The sequence below is a fragment of the Antedon bifida genome, chromosome 3, assembly GCF_963402885.1.
Source record: "Antedon bifida chromosome 3, ecAntBifi1.1, whole genome shotgun sequence".
NCBI lineage: Eukaryota > Metazoa > Echinodermata > Crinoidea > Comatulida > Antedonidae > Antedon > Antedon bifida.
Window position 1 is genome coordinate 16712048 of NC_136228.1, and position 20756 is coordinate 16732803.

A 20756-nucleotide genomic window follows, 5' to 3' on the forward strand; every position below is an offset into this window, starting at 1 on the left:
GTCAGCCTATTCAATGGAAAATAACAGATTTTATATTAACAGAGAGCAACTCACATGGAGTTTTTGATGGGTTTTTATGATATGGTCTATTGGAAATTAATAGTCACTTGCTTGTCTAAACCTAAACGAAAACAATAATTGAAAATTGCCCTGGGGTTTTACAGCCAAGGTGAAAGTGCACAGTTAACAAAGGCTGGGCAAACACACATCATCACATGACATTTTTCTGTGTAATTTACCCTATATTATATAATAAATTATTTTAGTTTATTAAAGTGGAGCTCCACCCAGAAAATTGCTATTTTTCATACATTTCAACTATTCTTTAAAAATATCATCCCTCATACTTCATATTTTTTTGAAAATGTCTTCAATGAGTATGATTTTCTTGAAAATCACGCCTTTTTGCGTTTTGGGGGGATACCTTGTAATTTCCTATTCTTTTACATGCAAAAGGGGGGTATATTTGAATATTCCTAAAAAATTAATTTCTTCCCTAAAAAGAAAATGTAAAATGTTTTTATATGTAATTTTTCCAGATCTTTTTATTTCTGGTATTGTTATTGCGTATACATTGCGCAATTTCGCGTAAATAGACACTTTCCCCCGTTGGGTCCAATTGGGTTTTTTACTTTTTTTTTTTCTCTTTCGTGGGGGTCACCCACATTTATTCATTCCTTTACAAATATATATTATATAACATACATACATTTTTTATAAAAATATAAAACAATAAAATTCAATATAGCAGCTAAAAAGGCACTATATTTATACTTGTACATAAAATCGATGGAGTAAAAGTATGCTTTAAAAACGTACATTTTATGTTTATTGCAAGTTATAGTAAAAGTACGAATATTTATCATTTAAATTTACTTTATATTAAAAAATGTATTAAAAAGTAGTTGTTTCTTTTATTATATCTTAAATCAGTACTCACAATTTGTTTCTTTATTTCTTTTGACCTTATATTCCATCCATTACAAATATATACACCCATACACACATTAATATCCCTATTTACATTTACGAATCAGTTTAACATAGTTAGTTTTTTACTTTGCTAGGGAGTATGATCACGTGACATTTCTCACGACATTTTTCACACTGCATCTGGCGATCTGTTATTGTCGCGATGTTATTTTTGACGGGCGAAAAGTATATTAAAACATTCTGGATGTGACCCTATCATGTTTTACAGTGTAATAAGTGATTATGAGATTATTACTAAAATGTCAAATTTAACGAGATTTGAGAAAGACGTGGCTATATATTCAATAAAGCTAGGCCTAGGCCTACTAGAGTCTAGGTATGTAACGATGCTGCTTGGCCTCTAGCTGGCTGCCTGATAGCCTTACAGCAGTGAAGTTTTTATAAAATTGATTCGCCATTTTCCAACACATAATTTACCAAAGGGGAGACATTTCACCAACGCGTTCACCGGCGACTAAAACGCGTCAGTCGCTAAGTGTAACGCGTTTTGCGACGTATTGTAAACTAATAACCCCTAAGTTACTGAAAAAGTGTAATGTAGTAAAAAACACTATTTTCTGACCGATTTTTTAGAAATTAGTTTTTGGAAAATATTGCCATATCTTCCCTGTTTTTTGTATGTAATCACTTTCAATTAAACATACTTAAACATAATATAAGCTGAGAAAGTCTGAGTGTAGCTCCACTTTAAAACCACAAAATGTTTGTCAACTATCAATGCATGTTACATTTGTTAATCGGATGAAACTTATACATCCAAATCTCCATTAGTATGAAGAGTGCTCTAAGTCTAAAACATCCAAATCTCCATTAGTATGAAGAGTGCTCTAAGTTTAAGCCATGAAAAAATGTTTTACTGACGAATTAAGATAAAATAATTGCATAATGAAATTAAATTTCCTATCAGTTTTATTTTGTGAGGTAACAATACACATGCCTTATGTGCACAATCTAACACACAAAACAACAACACAATCCTTTGTAGTATACTGTAAATTAAACTTTTAAGGAACAATAAATATTAATGTCAATAAAAACAAAAAGTATTTTTGACGGTGTAACTGGAAACTGAAATCAGATTTACAGTAGCCATAGTACAGCAGCTACAATAGTACCAAGTCAATCAACACACTGTGAGATTGTACACAGCAGCCACAGTGCATGGTGTACAGTACCAAGTCAATCAACACACTGTGAGATTGTACACAGCAGCCACAGTGCATGGTGTACAGTACCAAGTCAATCAACACACTATGAGATTGTACACAGCAGCCACAGTGCATGGTGTACAGTACCAAGTCAATCAACACACTGTGAGATTGTACACAGCAGCCACAGTGCATGGTGTACAGTACCAAGTCAATCAACACACTCTGAGATTGTACACAGCAGCCACAGTGCATGGTCTACAGTACTAAGTCAATCAACACACTGTGAGATGACCTTATTACACATTTTAAATAGTGTACCAATTTCTTTATCATACCATGGACCTATATAAATTAGATAGGTCCATGGTCATACTCATGTGCATTGCAAGTTCTCAAATTGTTAAAATAAATTTCAGTATTAAATAGAAAAGTTTAGTAGTTTTTTACGCATCACGTCAAACTTTACAGTGCATTGTAGTTGTTTGATGCATCATGAAAACAAAAAGACCACCACACTGTGTTTTTTAAAAATGAAAGACCACCACACTGTGTTTGAATGCAGTCTCCACAACATGCTGTTAGGTAGTTAGAAAACAGACATCAACTGCATTGTGATTGGTCCTCAGACGAATGTAAACACAATGGATGAGGATGTTTTAACGTTCATGCTCAACTCATTGAGGAGATCGGGGTTAACATTTTTTTTAAATCCACAAAAAAAGTAGAACAAAAAATTGACGAGCAGAGAGTCGGCCCTGCAACCCCTGCCTCTGGGGCTATACCCTCATCAATACACCGAGCCATCTATCTCGTTGGTCGAATCTGGTTTTACTTTGTATGTGAATAGAGAAAAAATATATTTTATACGTAAGCTTTTTAACCAACCAATCAGAACTGAGTTGACGTCGTTTCTATACTTGAGTCACCACAAAACAAACAGGCCTTCCATGTAATGGGGTTTCCCTGATCTCACAACAAGCTCCCTCCCTGCCTACTACTCTACTACTAGGCCTACTATAGAAGTAGTAGGCCTAGCTAGGGTTAAAAGCCTAGGCCTAGGCTAGTAGTAGGCCTTTGTTGTTAGCTAGAGTATGGCTAGAGGTAGGGCCTGCCCCAGCCCAGTTAGTAGTAGGCCTATACTAGGCCTAGGCCTACTAGAAATATAGAGACTAGGATACGAATATAAGATTCAACAAATTAAAAGAAGAAACACCTGCCATTAAAACAATACAGTATAAAGAATTCCGTATATGATAATGGTATGATAATAATGAAACAAAACTTACTTCTTGTGTTTGACATTCTTCTCTGACATGTTGGGTGATTAAACTTTATTTTGTATAGAGGGCGCAATCACCATTTTTGTCTGCGTAACATTATCGCGGTGGTATTAATATCGAAGAACTTTATTACTCTCTGGATTGGTGGAATGGATTTATTATTATTCCTATAATATACAATGAATTTTTAACAATAGCTAAGCACGTACATTTTGATATAATGATCTCCTCGATGTTAAAATCTATCCCTTCAAAAAAAACACTATCCTTACAAATAAACAAATACGTTTTTCATTCATTAGTATTTATTAACAAATATATAAACATTAAATAGCAGCATAAATACTGAATTGAGCTTTTAATTTACAAAATTGAATTAATTTAACAAATAGACATCATAAAATGTATTCATAAAAAATATAATTTAGTACTGTATAAAAAAATTGAACACTATAAACAATCATTCTTCAAACATTAATTTAGATTTAAGCATTGTTTGTTTAACAATCGGATCAAACAAGGAACAGGGCTAGAGAAGTAGCACAGTAGGATTCAACAAAGTTGTGTCTATGTCTAGTGTGGTAAGGAGAAGGATTAGAGGGCGCAAGGATTTAATTATTTACTTCCGTTTCATAATATGCAAATTTTATTAATTTAAAATTAATTTATATTTTTTTATGTGCAGAATTAAAAAAAAAACAAAGCAGAACACATATTATGCACATCATTAATAGTTACCATTATCAATTTAGTCATTTTTTGTAAAAATCCCTGTACTATAAATACAGTGATTCCTACAGCTTTTAGATTTATCCACAACAAATTGTGTTGTTAAAATCCCTGTACTATAAATACAGTGATTCCTACAGCTTTTAGATTTATCCACAACAAATTGTGTTGTTAAAATCCCTGTACTATAAATACAGTGATTCCTACAGCTTTTAGATTTATCCACAACAAATTGTGTTGTTGGGTGGAAAATATTGTTGTCTTGGTTACAAAACATTTAGATTGTCATGAGTCTAATTATTACATGATTTCTTGATTTAAAATACAATTTAGCATCATTAATCATAACTACTGTAGTTATTAATACAAAAAATAGCAACATTATTATCATCAGTATCATTATATCACCATCAAACACATATTTGCTGCCTTCATACCCTGTCCCCTTATTAATTTGAATTTTCTTCATTTATCGAATTATTATTTTACTTTAACATGTTTATAGCTACAATATGCACTTTGAAAAAACAATAAGACTGTAAGGACATCTCTAATTGACCATCTAACTACTTATCAATATTTGAAAAAAAAGTTTTTCCCATATCCTACCAATCAGAATGTGTATGTTAATTATGTAACTGATGTATGTAATGTAATGTAATAAGAGAATTGGTTTTCAATATAACTACTACGACATGTCAAGCTTAATAAAACTAAATATTAAACAAGAGATAATATTTACATACATAATTCTGGCCTTGCATTACTCACTTAATTTCATTTAATGATTTCTTTTTATTTGATCCTTTAATAACTTATAAAGTTTTGACATTTTGATGGCAATATTTAATTAACTCCCTTTTGTCATTCATTACATTGTGGCAAAACTCCCATTATATTTTCACATATTTTTCATTTCACATCTATCTTTAATATTCTACATACAAGGGCTGTTAGCAGTATCTTCCTTGTGATCTATAATTGTTCTCACCGGGAAACTACTTGATAGCGTACATTCTTTCCGTCTTTTGTTGTGTATGTTGACCAAGTACGAGACTTGGTGAATTTATTATGCACATACCAGATACAGCCACCAACAGTTACCAACAATCCAATACCATTGCCAATTCTTGCTGCTAAGCCGTCATATATAATAATTAAGATGACAAAGGTCGCGAATAGAATAAACCAAATTACAGTAACTATCCACCAGTGAGCTGTAATCAAAATGAAAATATTTCATAAATCCTCATCTTTTTAGAAATATTCTTGAGAGCTTTCTATATTTTTTTTTATTAAAGTTCTGTAATTTACATAATTTAAGCTACAGACTACAAAAAGCATTTTATAGGAAAACAAAGGATTACTTACATTTTGAATCTACAGTAGTCTTTTAATATAAAGACAGTGCATGACTTTAGAAACAAATTCAATTTTTTAAACTGTTATATACACAAGTTAAATACTATACCTTATAACAACTTGCAACCACGTTTGCTACGTTTCTTTTGCTTTCGCCTAGAATTAAAAATGTACAATTAAATAATTAAAATTCTAATCAAGTATTAACATTAAAATTGTTGTTTCTTTCAACCTGATTGCTTTCAAATGATCGTAGTTGAACTTTTAATGATGATGCAGTTCAAGGTGATGATATTGGAAACTTAACAGATTATCTCTGAAAATGTTATTTATAATATCGTATCATAGTAGGGATAAATTATTTCTACAATTGTTCGTACGTGTCGGCGATGACCGGAGTAATTTCTTTTATCTTTTTTATTTTGTTTTTTGTAATTGTATTTTTATAAATTTTATGTGGCAAAATAAATGAAATGAAAAAGTGCCCATTTATTAACAAAATATATTTTAATTTTATCAAATAACAATACATAGGTGGAAAATACTTACCCGCCATGATGCGTACCTGAAATAACAACAAAACAAGCTCATTAAGTAAAAGATATAGTGAGAAATACTTAAACACCCTAACCCCAAAGTGTAAACACAGTTAAACCTAAAACATTTAATAGTATGTTAAAATGTGGATCAAAGCCTTGATTAAATAAAAAATATATAGTTTGAATGACATGTACAGTATACAGTATTATCTAGTTGTTTTAATCAGAAGGCACAGCTATTTCATTTAATTTAATTCATTAAAAATGTTATTATTTGGCAGGGAAACTCTGCTGGCCTTATAAACTGTACATACAAATAATACTATATAATGATATCAAATTTACAAGGAATGATACAACATTTATCTATTTAAAAAACAACTACTATACTAATTTCAAATTGCTGATTAATACACTAATACACATAAGTTTTCATCAAGTCATTTAAAAAAAGATAAATAAAACAAGTATCTATACACATGTTTGTGTTCTTAAAAAAAAAGTTACAGATGGATCATACCTGTTTGGTTGATGAGCGATTCATCTTCATCTTCACCATCTGTAGAAAAAAAAAGTTTTTGGAATGTTGTAAAATCATTACATTACATTTCTAATTAGTACAACTAGCTACAAGATGTTATTTTAAGTATGCTAAACAATAACTACTGAATATTAAAAATCAATATAAACTGTTAAACAACAGTGAAATATTTTTCGAAAGTTCAAATATCTAAGCTGATATTGTATGAACCACACAGTGGAACGAATGTTTAAGCAACAAACAGGATAAATGTATAATGTGTTGTTTCACAGGTCTACGTGAAAAAGAAATGAATGCAATAGCTTTGAAGAAAGTCGAAGAAAAAATTAAACTCAAGTTATTTTAAGGTTGCCTGATAAATACAGATTTTAACTGCATAAACAACTACATTCACTTAACATTGAAAGGTAATAAAGCATTGTTCTAATGCCTTGATGGTTACCTTGATATTCACCTGCACTTGACGGCACAACTGCATCAGAAGACACACCTGAAGATGCGCCTGCACCAGAAGATGCGCCTGCATCAGAAGACACACCTGCACCAGAAGATGCGTCTGCACCAGACGACACACCTGCACCAGAAGATGCGTCTGCACCAGAAGACCCAGATGTGCCAGTACCAAAATACATGCCTGTACCAGAAGACATATATACTTATTTAGAATACATATAATTATGTAGAGTATGACTACTGGATGACTTTTCAATCCACCTAGGATGGATGATGATTAAAAGAAGTGTTTCAGTAAGCTAATTGTCATTGAAACAAACTCTTAATTAGGAAATGTAAATAACCTGGGATAGGCAGATGTCTCTATATTTTTACAACATTTATGCTGCCATATAATCTAAACTTAAGTTTATAATGGTTTAAATTGGCACGGAGGTGGTGATGGGTACGCTGTCAACCTGTGGCTTTCTTATACAACTTAATGATCCTCTCGCAATAGTAAAGGTTTGAACCAGCGTCAGAGTAGATACTAATTTGACCCTCAAATGGTATGCTGAGCCTTATAGGAATTAAGAGGAATTCAAAATTCAAAATGCAGATTATTATTATGTTTCAAATGTTTGGGTCAATATGATTTATAGGGATAATACCATGGAAAACAAACATACTTTTCATTTCAGCTCATTTTCCATTGGACTCATTGAGCATATTATTGTTATTTTACTAACTTGTCATTCAATTCAGCCTAATTGACATTTAACGGAATGTTGGTTGATATCCTTAATCAACTATAATAGCAGACAGGCAGGGACATCATAATAATTTGAATCTGCCTAAAATGTTTAATGTTTAAAGTACTCTTACTTGATTGTAGTGTACTACAGTATGTACTGAATATGTTTTAACAATAAACCATGATGATGAACTAAAACAAATAAACCAACCAACCATCAATGAAAATCTTCCTAGCTTTTGTCATTCCATTTTGTTCTAAAACTTTAAGAAACTCAACCAACTTTGTGAAATCCTTATCAATGATCCCTCTATGTTCAAAGTCCATAATCATACTCCAGCTGTCTTGATATGTCTTTACCAATATATTGTTAAATAACCTGGCAAGTTTTGATACTTCATCCTTTGTAAGTTCTACTCCCAGTTGATAAACCTTCTGTCTGAAAGGTGTCAACATTGATACTACATGATCCTTAATATTTTCTGGAGGTTGATTCTCAACGTTTGACTGGAAGCCAAATTGCTTGGTTACTGTTATTGTGTCATATAGAATAGTAAGGTTTGATGGACTCAAACTTCCTGAGGCTCTTAAATCCTGTAGCAGATTCCAAACACTTCTAGCTCTTTCCACCTCTACATTCGATTTTGAAAGATGGTCTTTGTATAAAACTTTCAATATTTTGAGATATCCAAGTCCATCAAACCATGCTGCTGTATCAGTTAACAGTTGCAGGAATTCATTCTCTGAGATTTCTGGAATGGAAAAATGAGTATGATACCATCAATATAAGTACACACAAAAAAGTTTAAAATAATGATTCTCTCTAAAAATGGTGAGAGGGAGTTCTTCTTAAGGAAATTAGTAGAGTAATAGTATTATCCAAATATTATTTATAGTAAATTTAACATACCTTGATTTGAACCGGATGTCCCAACATCATCAGCTGTAACAAATGAAATGATAAAACAATAATTCATTCAATACTATATGCTAGGATGCAAGCTATGACAGAGCATGTTATCACAAGTGTAACTGTTGTTATATAGGCAACAATTTACTTTTGTGAACACCACATTTAGCTGATATTGTCACTGCCGAGTGACATTATTGCTACAGAACATAACAAAAGGAAATGATTTGGGGATTGTCTCAATCATATTAAAGAGTGTGAGTACGGACTTAGAAGTTCTGGTTTTCGAAGTAATGAAATTTTAGACTTCAACTGAATATTATCCAATAGTAACATTGATCATTTGTACTTCATTTAGTGGGGTGTGATTACATCATGTGATTCTACTAGTACTACTACTGGTAAGAGGAATTAAGATATCACAGCTAATAGCAGCATGTTGTAACAATGTATAGATTATCAATAATGATTCTGATAGTACTACTACTGGTAAGAGGAATGAAGATATCACAGCTAATAGCAGCATGTTGTAACAATGTATAGATTATCAATAATGATTCTGATAGTACTACTACTGGTAAGAGGAATGAAGATATCACAGCTAATAGCAGCATGTTGTAACAATGTATAGATTATCAATAATGATTCTGATAGTACTACTACTGGTGAAAGGAATGAAGATATCACAGCTAATAGCAGCATGTTGTAACAATGTATAGATCATCAATAATGATTCTGCTAGTAATACTACTGGTAAGAGGAATGAAGATATCACAGCTAATAACAGCATGTTGTAACAATGTATAGATTATCAATAATGATTCTGATAGTACTAATACTGGTAAGAGGAATGAAGATATCACAGCTAATAGCAGCATGTTGTAACAATGTATAGATTATCAATAATGATTCTGATAGTACTACTACTGGTAAGAGGAATGAAGATATCACAGCTAATAGCAGCATGTTGTAACAATGTATAGATTATCAATAATGATTCTGATAGTACTACTACTGGTAAGAGGAATGAAGATATCACAGCTAATAGCAGCATGTTGTAACAATGTATAGATTATCAATAATGATTCTGATAGTAACTACTGGTACAAGGAATAAAGATATAGATTTCTTCAAATTTATAAAATGTTTTTTTCTATTTTTAAGATTTATATAATTTTAATATAATTATTTTGTTCAATCTTACAAAAATTAACATAACAAAAATATAACATTTAATTATATTGTCTACACAATTACCGTATATTATTTTGTTATCATCAAATAACTGACTGCGTTCCTGACAAAATCTTCACTTTTTTTTCTTTTTTTTTGTAAAATAAATAAGTGAAATTATATTTAATTCGTCACTATGACGAATTATAGGTTATATGCATTGATTTAAATAAAGATAATTGATTTTTAAAAGATATATTGATTGATTGATCTTTCATTATTTATAAAATATGAAAATAGGATCTTGCTAATGCAAATACAATAGCTGGTATCACAATCCGATCAAATATCCCTCTGCGTATAATGTCATAGACCACATTTGTTACATAATAATAAATATATAAGTTACTTTTTATCTAGATTTCATTATAAATCATGTGTATAATCTATACACTAAGAATTAAAATTGAACAAACAATACAGATAATTAAAAAAAAATCTTATTTCGTTTCATTCCCAAGGTGAAACTCGATCTCGGTACCTTGAATGCCATAGACACGAGCATAGACCACCGAGCCATATACAACTGACTAAAAGTTGTAGAAAGATTCCTCCCTCCGTGTATTTGCTATGCAGGTGCAGATAGATTATTACATACCGCAATGAATTATAATTTTTTATCTTTAAAAATGTAAAACAATTATGCACTGTCAAAGTATATACTTTTAACTTTAATATATGAGCATTTTAAGGAAGAAAGTTAATGTTTAGTTTGTTATTTCGGCCCAAGAAAATGTCATAGTTTGTTTGATTGTCAAAATTAATTTTTTTTAATTAAATATGCAATTAATGATGACTTAATTTCATAATAAATCATAAATACACTATAAGAAAATGAAATGCAAAATAGGTATTCCCGAGCATTGGGACGACATATATTAATTTTAAAACTTGGCATATTTTCACCATTTTGGTAACTTACACGTGCGTAGCCTGTCCTTTTTTACGTGCTTGTATTACACAATTTCGAGTTGAATAAAATATGATGAAATTATTAAATAAAGGCTTGTGAAACGTGCACAAATCTGCACACTCATAGCAATTTTTTAAACACTTAAAATTGCCTGAAACATACTCTAATTTCATCCAAAATCAATTTTGACAATTTTGAAAATTTTAAGCGCTATATGCGCTACGCACGTAATTGTATTGCCATATGATGAAATATGAGTTAGGTGAAATGCTGCTGTTAGCTGTGATATCTTCATTCCTCTTACTAGTAGTAATACTATCTCATATTTAGGTTTTTCCCCACATTTTACCTGTTAATTGCTTACATAAATTTTATTCACCTCCGCCAAGGAGGTATATGTAGTCGATCGTGTGTGTCTGTTTGTTTGTTTTTTAGTAGGATTACTCAAAAAGTAATTACAAGATCTTTCCCAAAATGAAAATATAGATAGATATGTGGTCAAGGACCACTCCATTAAATATTGGAGGCAATCTGGACCACGGTCCCAATTCTGGACAACTTTTTAGAATTATTTTCAGACCTGCTAGTGTTAAAAGATAGGACAGAATTTTCAAAAAGCCGGCTAGCAGTCTTAAAGTAATGAGTAAACTGAAATTGCATTTTCTCGAGAACTACTTGTCCAAAAAACTTCATTTTTGTACAAGAGGCAACAGTTATAATATGTGATTTGTAATTTTAAAACATAATTAGATTTATGTACAAGTTTGTTGATGCGAGTAGTTTTTAAAAACGTATTTCTTTTCAAATTCACCCGTTTGTTTTTGGCGTTGCTGTTCTATTGTTAGTCAACTATTGTTAGTTGAAAGGCTGATTACATAACCATTACACCAAATTCACATACACATGGTTGTAGTAGTAAATATATCAGTGAAATAAAATCAAACTTGTCGGTCTCTGTTATTACTCTTACCTCCAAATAGCCGCTTGTAACGTTTAACATCCATACTCTTATAAGTGCCAGTTTTGGAGCATGGCAACTTCTCGTCCTGAAAATCACCAAGACTTTGAATGTGTTTCTTTTCTGATGTATCACTACATACATCACAAAGTATGCATCTCTCATATTGAATCCCTCTTCTACCACCATCTTTAGAAGGTTCAAATGACTTCTGGATCGTTAACAAAACCTAACGATATAAATTGAATTGGTTAATTTCCAAAAACATGCAATTTAACACATAAACAATGTAGCACACATTTTTAAAATGTTCACTAAACATTTACAATACAAAATAGTTATAAAGGAAAAAGTAAAACAATAATAATTGAAATAATTCCTAAAGTTAAGGTGAATTATCACTACTATCCACATTTCACATAGTTGGTCACAAATGTAACAAAATCTTTACCATAAGATCTGTCACCATTACAATAAACCTCATTATTTTTATAAAGTTTAATTGCAGGCATTGAGGCCAAGATTCATGACCATATAAAAATTAAAAATAATAAAAATTCAAAGTGTGTTATTGATATGATTGGCAACTACATTTCAGTGAAAATCACTTATAAACTAGTTTTTAATAACTGTACTTTAAGTTTTATATAATATTAAGATTATATCATTAATTTGTTAAAGATGTATTGTTTTTATAAATCAATTATCAATAATCAATTTAATATTCAATTAATAATGTATATCAATAAAAATTAAAAATTATATTACACATCAAGTAAACTGCACAAACATGATTTTAAATATTTAAGTTATTTTAAACTATGTCATAATTACAAAAAACCAAATCAACAAAAATATCTATAAAAAATAATATAGTTTTTAAAACTGATATTACTCTAGTAGCTAGATCAACTTTCGTATGCACTTTGAGGTCCAGAAAATATGACTTCAGAAATTGGTTAAGGATGGTCAAACAATCATTATTAGCTTGGTTACACATTTTGAAAATGTGGCAAAAGGTCAAAAGGTCAGGGTGAAAGGTTATAAAACTAAACACCAATAGGTCCTTAAATCTTGACAACCACTGGTCACAGCAAGGTAATTTTGGTCTTAAATTGATCAGAAGGTATACATTTATATTCAGTCTAATGGGACATTTTAGTCAAAAATGACCGGAAATGCCATTTCTGACCTTTGACCCACACTCCAGGGCATGTATGTATCTCCGTAACTACTGGTCGTAGACACTTGAATTTGGTCTTAAATTGTTCGAAATAAACATTTTGTTATTTTTTGCACATTTTTTAAAATGTTGCAAAAGGTCAAGGGTTATATGAACAAATACAAATAGATACTTGTATCTCGGCAACCACTCGTCGTAGCAAGTCAATTTTAGTCTCAAAATGTTCAGAAGGCATGCATTCATATTCAATCTAATGGGACATTTTAGCCAAAAATGATCAGAAATGCCATTTCTGACCTTTGACCGACATATCATGGCATCTTCATATCTCTGTAAGTACTGGTAGTAGAAACTTAAATTTAGTATCAAATTGTTAGAAATACACATATTTACATTCATTCTAACAGAAAATTTGGATAAAAGATGATCAGAAATACTATTAATTACTAATGTTTTAAATGAAAAACATATCTCTACCCAACTTATCATTAGACAGTAATGTTATGCAAGAATTGATGCTTAATGATTTCATTATAGGAATTAAAACAAATCCTTTACTGTTTGTAATGATTGTACTTTTGCTTATAATAATGCTAGAAAGTATTTTTGACCCCCGAGAACGTTAACACATTTTGATAGAAACGTCGAGCTCAACAGTTAAGAATGCTAGAAGTAACTTACTGTAGTTACCCAAATAAAAGCCCCGGGCATTTATTTATTCAGGGAAGGCGTTTATTTTGTTTGGGTGTAATAATGGTAACATGTATAATCAAATAAATACACCCCAGATATAAAAAAAAAAAAAAAAATTAATATAATAAGAATAATAACTGGATTAAACCTCATTCTATCCTGGTGGAGGTAAAATCATGTAATAAAAGGTATCAGAGACAACTATAATAGACCAATTCATTGTCATTATTCCGTAACACTGTTGCATAATATTTTTGAGTGTCACCGCCAAAACTTATACATATACACGTCTGTTTCCAGTGTAGATAATAAAACAATATATATTTCTGGAGATTTATTATCAATACCACTAGAAACTTTGACATGTTTTAGGTACTGAATGCATTGACAATAAAAGCATCAGAAGTTATCATGATAAAATCATACTACAACACTGTACTAGTGTCGTGCACAAGGGTGTTTTCAGGAAAGCTGGACATATTGTACAATAGTAATGAAACTATGTATTGGCATTTAAAAATATGCAAAAGATTGTTGTCAAATTGTAGTTACAAACAAACAGATGATAGAATGAAGATCCATTATGAGTGCAATCATGTCAGGATAATGATGTGTCATTGTTTTATATACTGCCACCTGGAGGAGAAGATCCATTTAATGGAATCTATCACTTTTATTCTAAAAGACAGAAACATTTCGATAAAAAGCATAAAGAGGAAAACGAATCATGTAAAGTACCTTTTATCAGTTGAGAAACGAAATATAATTATTAAAATTAGAGTATTTATTTGAATAAACACCCGCTTTGAATAAAAGCCTCCCTCAAATAAACGCCATCATTCCCTCCAATAGAACATCATGTGGAATAAACGCCCCGCCACATGCATTTACACAATAATTGTATCACGTCAACACATTTCATTAACAACCATAATCTACAATTTACCAAGCATTTGACATAATTTTATCACTTTTTGATATTAATTGTGCTGTATTTTTTTACATCTAGGTGGTATTTATTTGATTATACATGTTACCATATTATACCCCAAATAAAGATGCCTCCTTTCCCCCTAAAAACCCTTTTGAACAATAAATGCCTGGGGCGTTTAATCGGATACATATGGCAAGTTACTTCTAGCATTTTGAAAAGAACTGTTGAGCTTAACGTTTCTATCAAAATGTCCTCGGGGACAGCAATAACTAGTACTTGAAATTAAAACAATTTAAAGTATCAGTTATTGCATAAAATTACTGTCTAAGGATAAGTTGTGTAGATATGTTTTTTGTTTGAAACATTAATAATAGTATTTCTGTTCATCTTTTAACCACATTTTCTATTACAATGAATGTAAATATGTATATTTCGAACAATTTGATACCAAATTTAAGTTTCAACGACCAGTACTTACAGAAACATGAAGATGCCCTGGTATGTGGGTCAAAGGTCAGAAATGGCATTTATGATCATTTTTGACTAAAATGCCCCATTAGATGGAATATAAATGCATGCCTTCTGAACATGTTGAGACCAAAATTGACTTGCTGCGACCAGTGGTTGCCGAGATACAAGTACCTTTTTTTATTTGTTCATATAACCCTTGACCTTGACCCTTTGAGCTTTTGTAACCTTTTTCAAAATGTGTAACAAATAACAAAATATATATTTCGAACGATTTAAAACCAAATTCAAGTGTCTACGACCAGTAGTTACGGAGACACATACACATGCCCTGGGTTGTGGGTCAATGGTCAGAAATGGCATTTTCGGTCATTTTTTACTAAAATGTCCCATTAGACTGAATATAAATGTATACCTTCAGATTAATTTAAGACCAAAATTACCTCGCTGTGACCAGTGGTTGTTAAGATTTAAGGACATATTGATGTTTGGTCATATGACTTTTACCCTGACCTTTTGACCTTTCGCCACATTTTCAAAATGTGTAACCAAGCCAAAAATGATTGTTTGACCACCCTAAACCAATTTCTGAAGTCAAATTCTCTGGACCTCAAAGTGCATACGAAAGTTGATCTAGCTACTAGAGTATATATGAAATAACATACTTCTTTACATGCTTTAGAAGAGGGTTCTTCATTACTTGCTTCATTAGGAACATTTGTTCTTTTAATAGTCACCTGAAAAAAGAAGAAAAGTAATGTTTTGATATCTGAATTTGAGTTTATGTTTAGATTAAATGACTTTTCAGGTAATATATACATTTACTATATGTATAACTTTATTCACAATCTCAGATAATACAAAGTACATGCAAAATTAATTGAAGTTGTGAATGGGGTTAAGCTGTAAGCTAATGCTTTAGACGCAAAGCCCCTTATATATATTATATATATTATTCACAACAAATTATATGATACAGTACCTTTAACAAGAAATTTCTTTCATCCTCTATAGTCACAAGTTTGACAAGAGATAAGGTCAGATGATGATCTTGGTCGAAGTAAAGTTCAGCATGATTATATGACAGTATTGGGTCATCACCTTTCTTTTGAAATTTGTTGAGGAAATCAATAATCATATATGGAAACAATACATCTGGCAGATATCCCTTAAAGTCGTAATAGATACTGATAGCTGGAAATTCATCAGGCACTGCTTTCACTTCAGTTGATGTCTTAAAAGCAAGGCGTAATGGCACAAAATATGATTGTTTTACAACAGATCTCTGAAATTGTAAAATACCATTTAGATATCTTTTAATAAGAAAATTAAGATCATTTCCTGTACATGTTAAAAACATCTTTCAGCACCAAAATATTTGAAATTTTGAAATGTATCATACCAAAAATCATTTTTTATACATAATTTGACTACTTGCAAAACATGTAGAAAAGATTTAACAAAACCTACTGTAGATGTACTTTGCCTATCTCGGCTACATGTTGTCTTCCTCTTACAAATGAAACCCAATTGGATCATCAGTGCTACAAGAAACTCAAAATTCTTTCCTTCGTCAACTTTACGCTCTTTCCATAATTCTCGCAACAAGTCTTCCTCCAGTATGCCATTTTCAAGCTTACTAAAGGCATCAATATACATGGCCGGCTAAAAAAACACACACACATTTATTATAATTTTCTTATCGAACAGCAGATGCAATTACATATGTATATACAATATACCACTCAAATTTAAACTACTGTATAAGGTGGCTGTCAGATATTGCTTTTGATACTACAACATGTGCCTATTATTTCCCCAAGGAACACTGAATTAAAATTTTTTATGAACCTACTTACTGGATTTTCTGGTGGAATGACTGTTACAAAAGAAGTGACAATTTCAACCAGCTTCATTGGATCTAACACTGCTTTATCTTTCAATAATTTGTTGTCAGGCATGTAAACAATTTCACCAAGATCATACAGGAAGTTAAGAAGGGTTGATTGTTGGTTTTCATCTGCAATACCATTGTCACTTGCCAGCTCTTTGAGCTAAAGAAAAAAAATGAAATCATAGGTACTGTAGGTATATGTCATTTATAACATTATTTCTGTCATTTACAGAAGTGTTCCGCAAACTTTTTATTTAGTGGCCTAAATCCTGTTCCCAATACCAAGCTGCGGCCTAATATAACTACCCAGCTTGAATGTTAGAAACGTAATATAAAAGAATTTGCCACCTTTAGCCTCACCATGGTTGGGGATGAGGTAAGAACATTTTTGGAATATGGACCTCTAGGTCCCTTGAATTGTTTTGTAATTTTGTTTTTGGAGGATAGAAATTGCACCGATGATGATCCACAAAAAAATTATAAATTCAGCGCAGCCTGGTTGGATTTCTCCTTTATAGCAGACACTAGACATGTCAATGTGTTGCGTTACATTACATTGTGGTCGAAACTTCAACCACACACAATTGTTGCATACTTTCTCAGATATTCCACTAAAGAAAGAGTACGCAAGGCAGCTCCAAAAGTGAGACCTAAATTTAGAGATAATAACATCTACGTAAATGACGATTTTACCAGCAGAGTGATAAGTAGAAGAAAGGCCTTATACTCATCGATGAAATACCTGCATTCTAACAAAGTAAAGGCCTGGCTCCACCTTGACAAGTTGCGTTACATAGATGCAAATGGTTATGTTCGCACATTCATCGACATGGATCATCTTGCCAAATACTACCCGAACCTCAAGGAAGCCAATGCCCCCGAAGCTACTGAGTAATTCTAGTCGTCGCCATAATTAACTTTACATTGACTCCACTTACCGTCAACCGAAATATTACCTATAATTAATTTTTATTTCAAGAATTGTTTATTTTGCTTCTCATTAATTATGTATTAATGTATACAGTCTCTTGCATGCATGCTTGATGTTGTATTTCTTTTTAGATAACGTTATACTCAGCTATTGTTAATGAATGTTAATTATCTTCACTTACTTCCTTTTTATGACTTTAATGTGAACTCTGAACTTACTAACAATGATATTTCTAACTTAACCTTTAATCCAGTTAATTACTATAAAAACGACAAATATGATGAATCTTTTGATCAACTAATTAATAATCTCAATTCACAGTCAGTTACCCTAGATGAATGCAGCTTTTATGATTATTCACAATTTAATTCTAAGTTTAATACATCCTTTAATACTAAACTATCTCTCCTGCATCTTAATATTAGAAGTATTACGCATAAAGTTAATGATCTCGAATGCCTTTTGAATTCAATTAATAACAAATTTTCCATAATCGGTATCAGTGAAACATGGCTTAATGAAAACTCCCCTATTCCTTTCATTAATAACTACTCCTTCTTTGCAAGCAATAGATGCAATAATCAAATTGGTGGAGGAGTTGCATTTTTTATACGAAATGATATTAGCATTACAATTCGAAAAGACTTAAAATTACCAGACGACCTTTCCGAATCACTTTTTGTTGAGATTGAAAATTCAAAGACAAAAAATGATATTATAGGAATTATTTACAGAGCCCCCTGTGGAGGGCTAGATTTATCCGTTGATAATGTATTAACCCAAATTAACAATGAAAAAAAAAATTGTCATCTCATGGGAGACTTCAATATTGATTTATTAAAATTCCATAACCATAAATTAACAAACACCTATCTTAATACTTTAATTTCCCATTCTTTTTTTCCAACTATTTCAAAACCAACTAGGATTACCTCAACTTTGGCCACCTTGATTGATCATTTTTATTCCAAACAATCTAACTATAAAATAGTTGCTGGTGTTTTACTTAATGATATCTCCGACCACCTATATTTCAGTTCATTGATCAAGAAAATAATGATCAAAACCTTGATAATAATAGCGCCAACTATTCATATCGTATAAACAACCTAAATGCCTTATCGATTGATTTAGAAGGTGAAGACTGGTCTATGATCTTTGATTGTGACCCAAGATTGAGTTTTGATATATTTATTGAAAAATTTACAAATATCCACTCCAGACACTTGGTTAAAAGTAGTATAAAATCAAATAAAATGTTTAAACAACCATGGATGTCATCTGGTCTCTTAAAATGTAGTTCACGGAAACATAAACTCTATAACAAATACATGCACACACGTAGTAATAATGACAAACTAAACTATACAAAATATAACAATATTTTCACTAATCTTTGTCGCACTGCTAAAAAGAATTATTATACTTCCCAGTTTGATAGATATAAAGGTAATCTGAAGAACACATGGCCTGTAATAAATTCTGTTTTAAATAAAGGTAATAATAATAACAAGCACTCGAATCTAATTAAAGATGGTGATAATATTTACAAAACTCAACAAGAGATATGTGAATCGTTTAACAACTATTTTTCTACAATAGGTCCTAATATTATTAATAGTATGCCAACTAATTTAACTGATCCATTATCTTATCTTCATTCTGCGTTTGCCAACTCATTTTATATTAGCCCAGTTTCATTGATGATGTTAACCTAACTATATACAATCTAAATTCTAATAAAGGGTCTGGATCTGACGGTATTACTGCTCGTGTCTTAAAATCCGTATCTCCCTTAATCATCCACCAACTTACCCATTGTATAAATTCATCTTTTTTATCTGGCACTTTTCCAACACACTTAAAACTAGCTAAAGTTGTGCCCATTTTCAAGAAAGAAATTATCTAATTACCGGCCAATATCACTACTTTCAGTCTTTTCCAAAATTATTGAAAAACTCATGTATTCTAAACTTTCTGATTATCTCACAAAATTTGATATACTTAATAAGCGCCAATATGGTTTTCGAAAAAATCACTCTACATCCCATGCCGTTTTAGATCTTATTAATAATATTACAAATTCATTTGAATCAAAAGAAAATTTATTAAGTTTATTTATTGATCTTTCAAAGGCCTTCGATGTTATTAATCACGATAATTTAATTAAAAAACTTTAGTGCTATGGAATTAGAGGTATTTCATTGAATTGGTTTAATAGTTATTTGAAAGATAGAAAACAATATGTTGCATTAGGATCTTGTACATCGTCGACGATGGATATTACTTGCGGAGTGCCACAGGGATCTGTGCTTGGGCCATTGCTCTTCCTTATTTATGTTAATGATCTGGCTAATGTCAGTAACAAATTGCAGGTAATATCCTTCGCCGACAACACCACCTTATTTTATTCTAATTCTAATATTGATTTATTATTTACTACATTCAATGATGAATTAAAAAAAATTTGTGACTGGTTTATTTCAAACAAATTACTTATTAATACTCTTAAAACAAATTATTTAATTTTTCACAATTCTCAACATAAACTAAAAGTTGATAACCTAAATATACTTCTTGACGGAATTCAAATTGAACGTAAAACTGAAACACTTTTTTTAGGTGTATATTCATGAAAACCTCAAATGGACCAGTCATCAAAATTACGTTTCGAAAAAAATATCAAGATCTATTAGTATTATTAACAGACTATTAACAGCACTTCTTCCCTCTAAATATTTTAATTTCTCTTTATAACAAACTTGTACTTCCTTATTTCCAGTATTGTAACATTATTTGTGCTGCAGATTACTCTTCTAATATTGCTAGATTAACTAAATTACAAAAACGTGCAGCTA

At 31.0% G+C, this 20756-nt stretch overlaps 1 protein-coding gene across 2 annotated transcripts in view; it reads right to left on the reverse strand.

Annotated features, from left to right (window-relative positions):
* Positions 1 to 3717: 3717 nt before the first annotated feature.
* The window catches only part of LOC144837850 (uncharacterized), a 33593-nt gene continuing 16554 nt past the window's right edge, over positions 3718 to 20756 (reverse strand). Inside the window, exons 15-26 of one of the 2 annotated variants that reach the window (XM_078693135.1) lie at positions 16933 to 17127; positions 16544 to 16738; positions 16056 to 16358; positions 15739 to 15810; positions 11808 to 12024; positions 8692 to 8724; positions 7997 to 8533; positions 7050 to 7229; positions 6575 to 6613; positions 6065 to 6080; positions 5625 to 5671; positions 3718 to 5370 (exon numbers count right to left, since the gene is read on the reverse strand). In XM_078693135.1, the coding sequence (XP_078549261.1) occupies positions 5626 to 5671; positions 6065 to 6080; positions 6575 to 6613; positions 7050 to 7229; positions 7997 to 8533; positions 8692 to 8724; positions 11808 to 12024; positions 15739 to 15810; positions 16056 to 16358; positions 16544 to 16738; positions 16933 to 17127 (1833 nt within the window). In that variant the 3' untranslated portion in view covers positions 3718 to 5370; position 5625. Of the gene's footprint in view, positions 5371 to 5624; positions 5672 to 6064; positions 6081 to 6574; positions 6614 to 7037; positions 7230 to 7996; positions 8534 to 8691; positions 8725 to 11807; positions 12025 to 15738; positions 15811 to 16055; positions 16359 to 16543; positions 16739 to 16932; positions 17128 to 20756 lie in introns of both variants that reach the window. The other variant, XM_078693134.1, reaches the window with a different exon arrangement.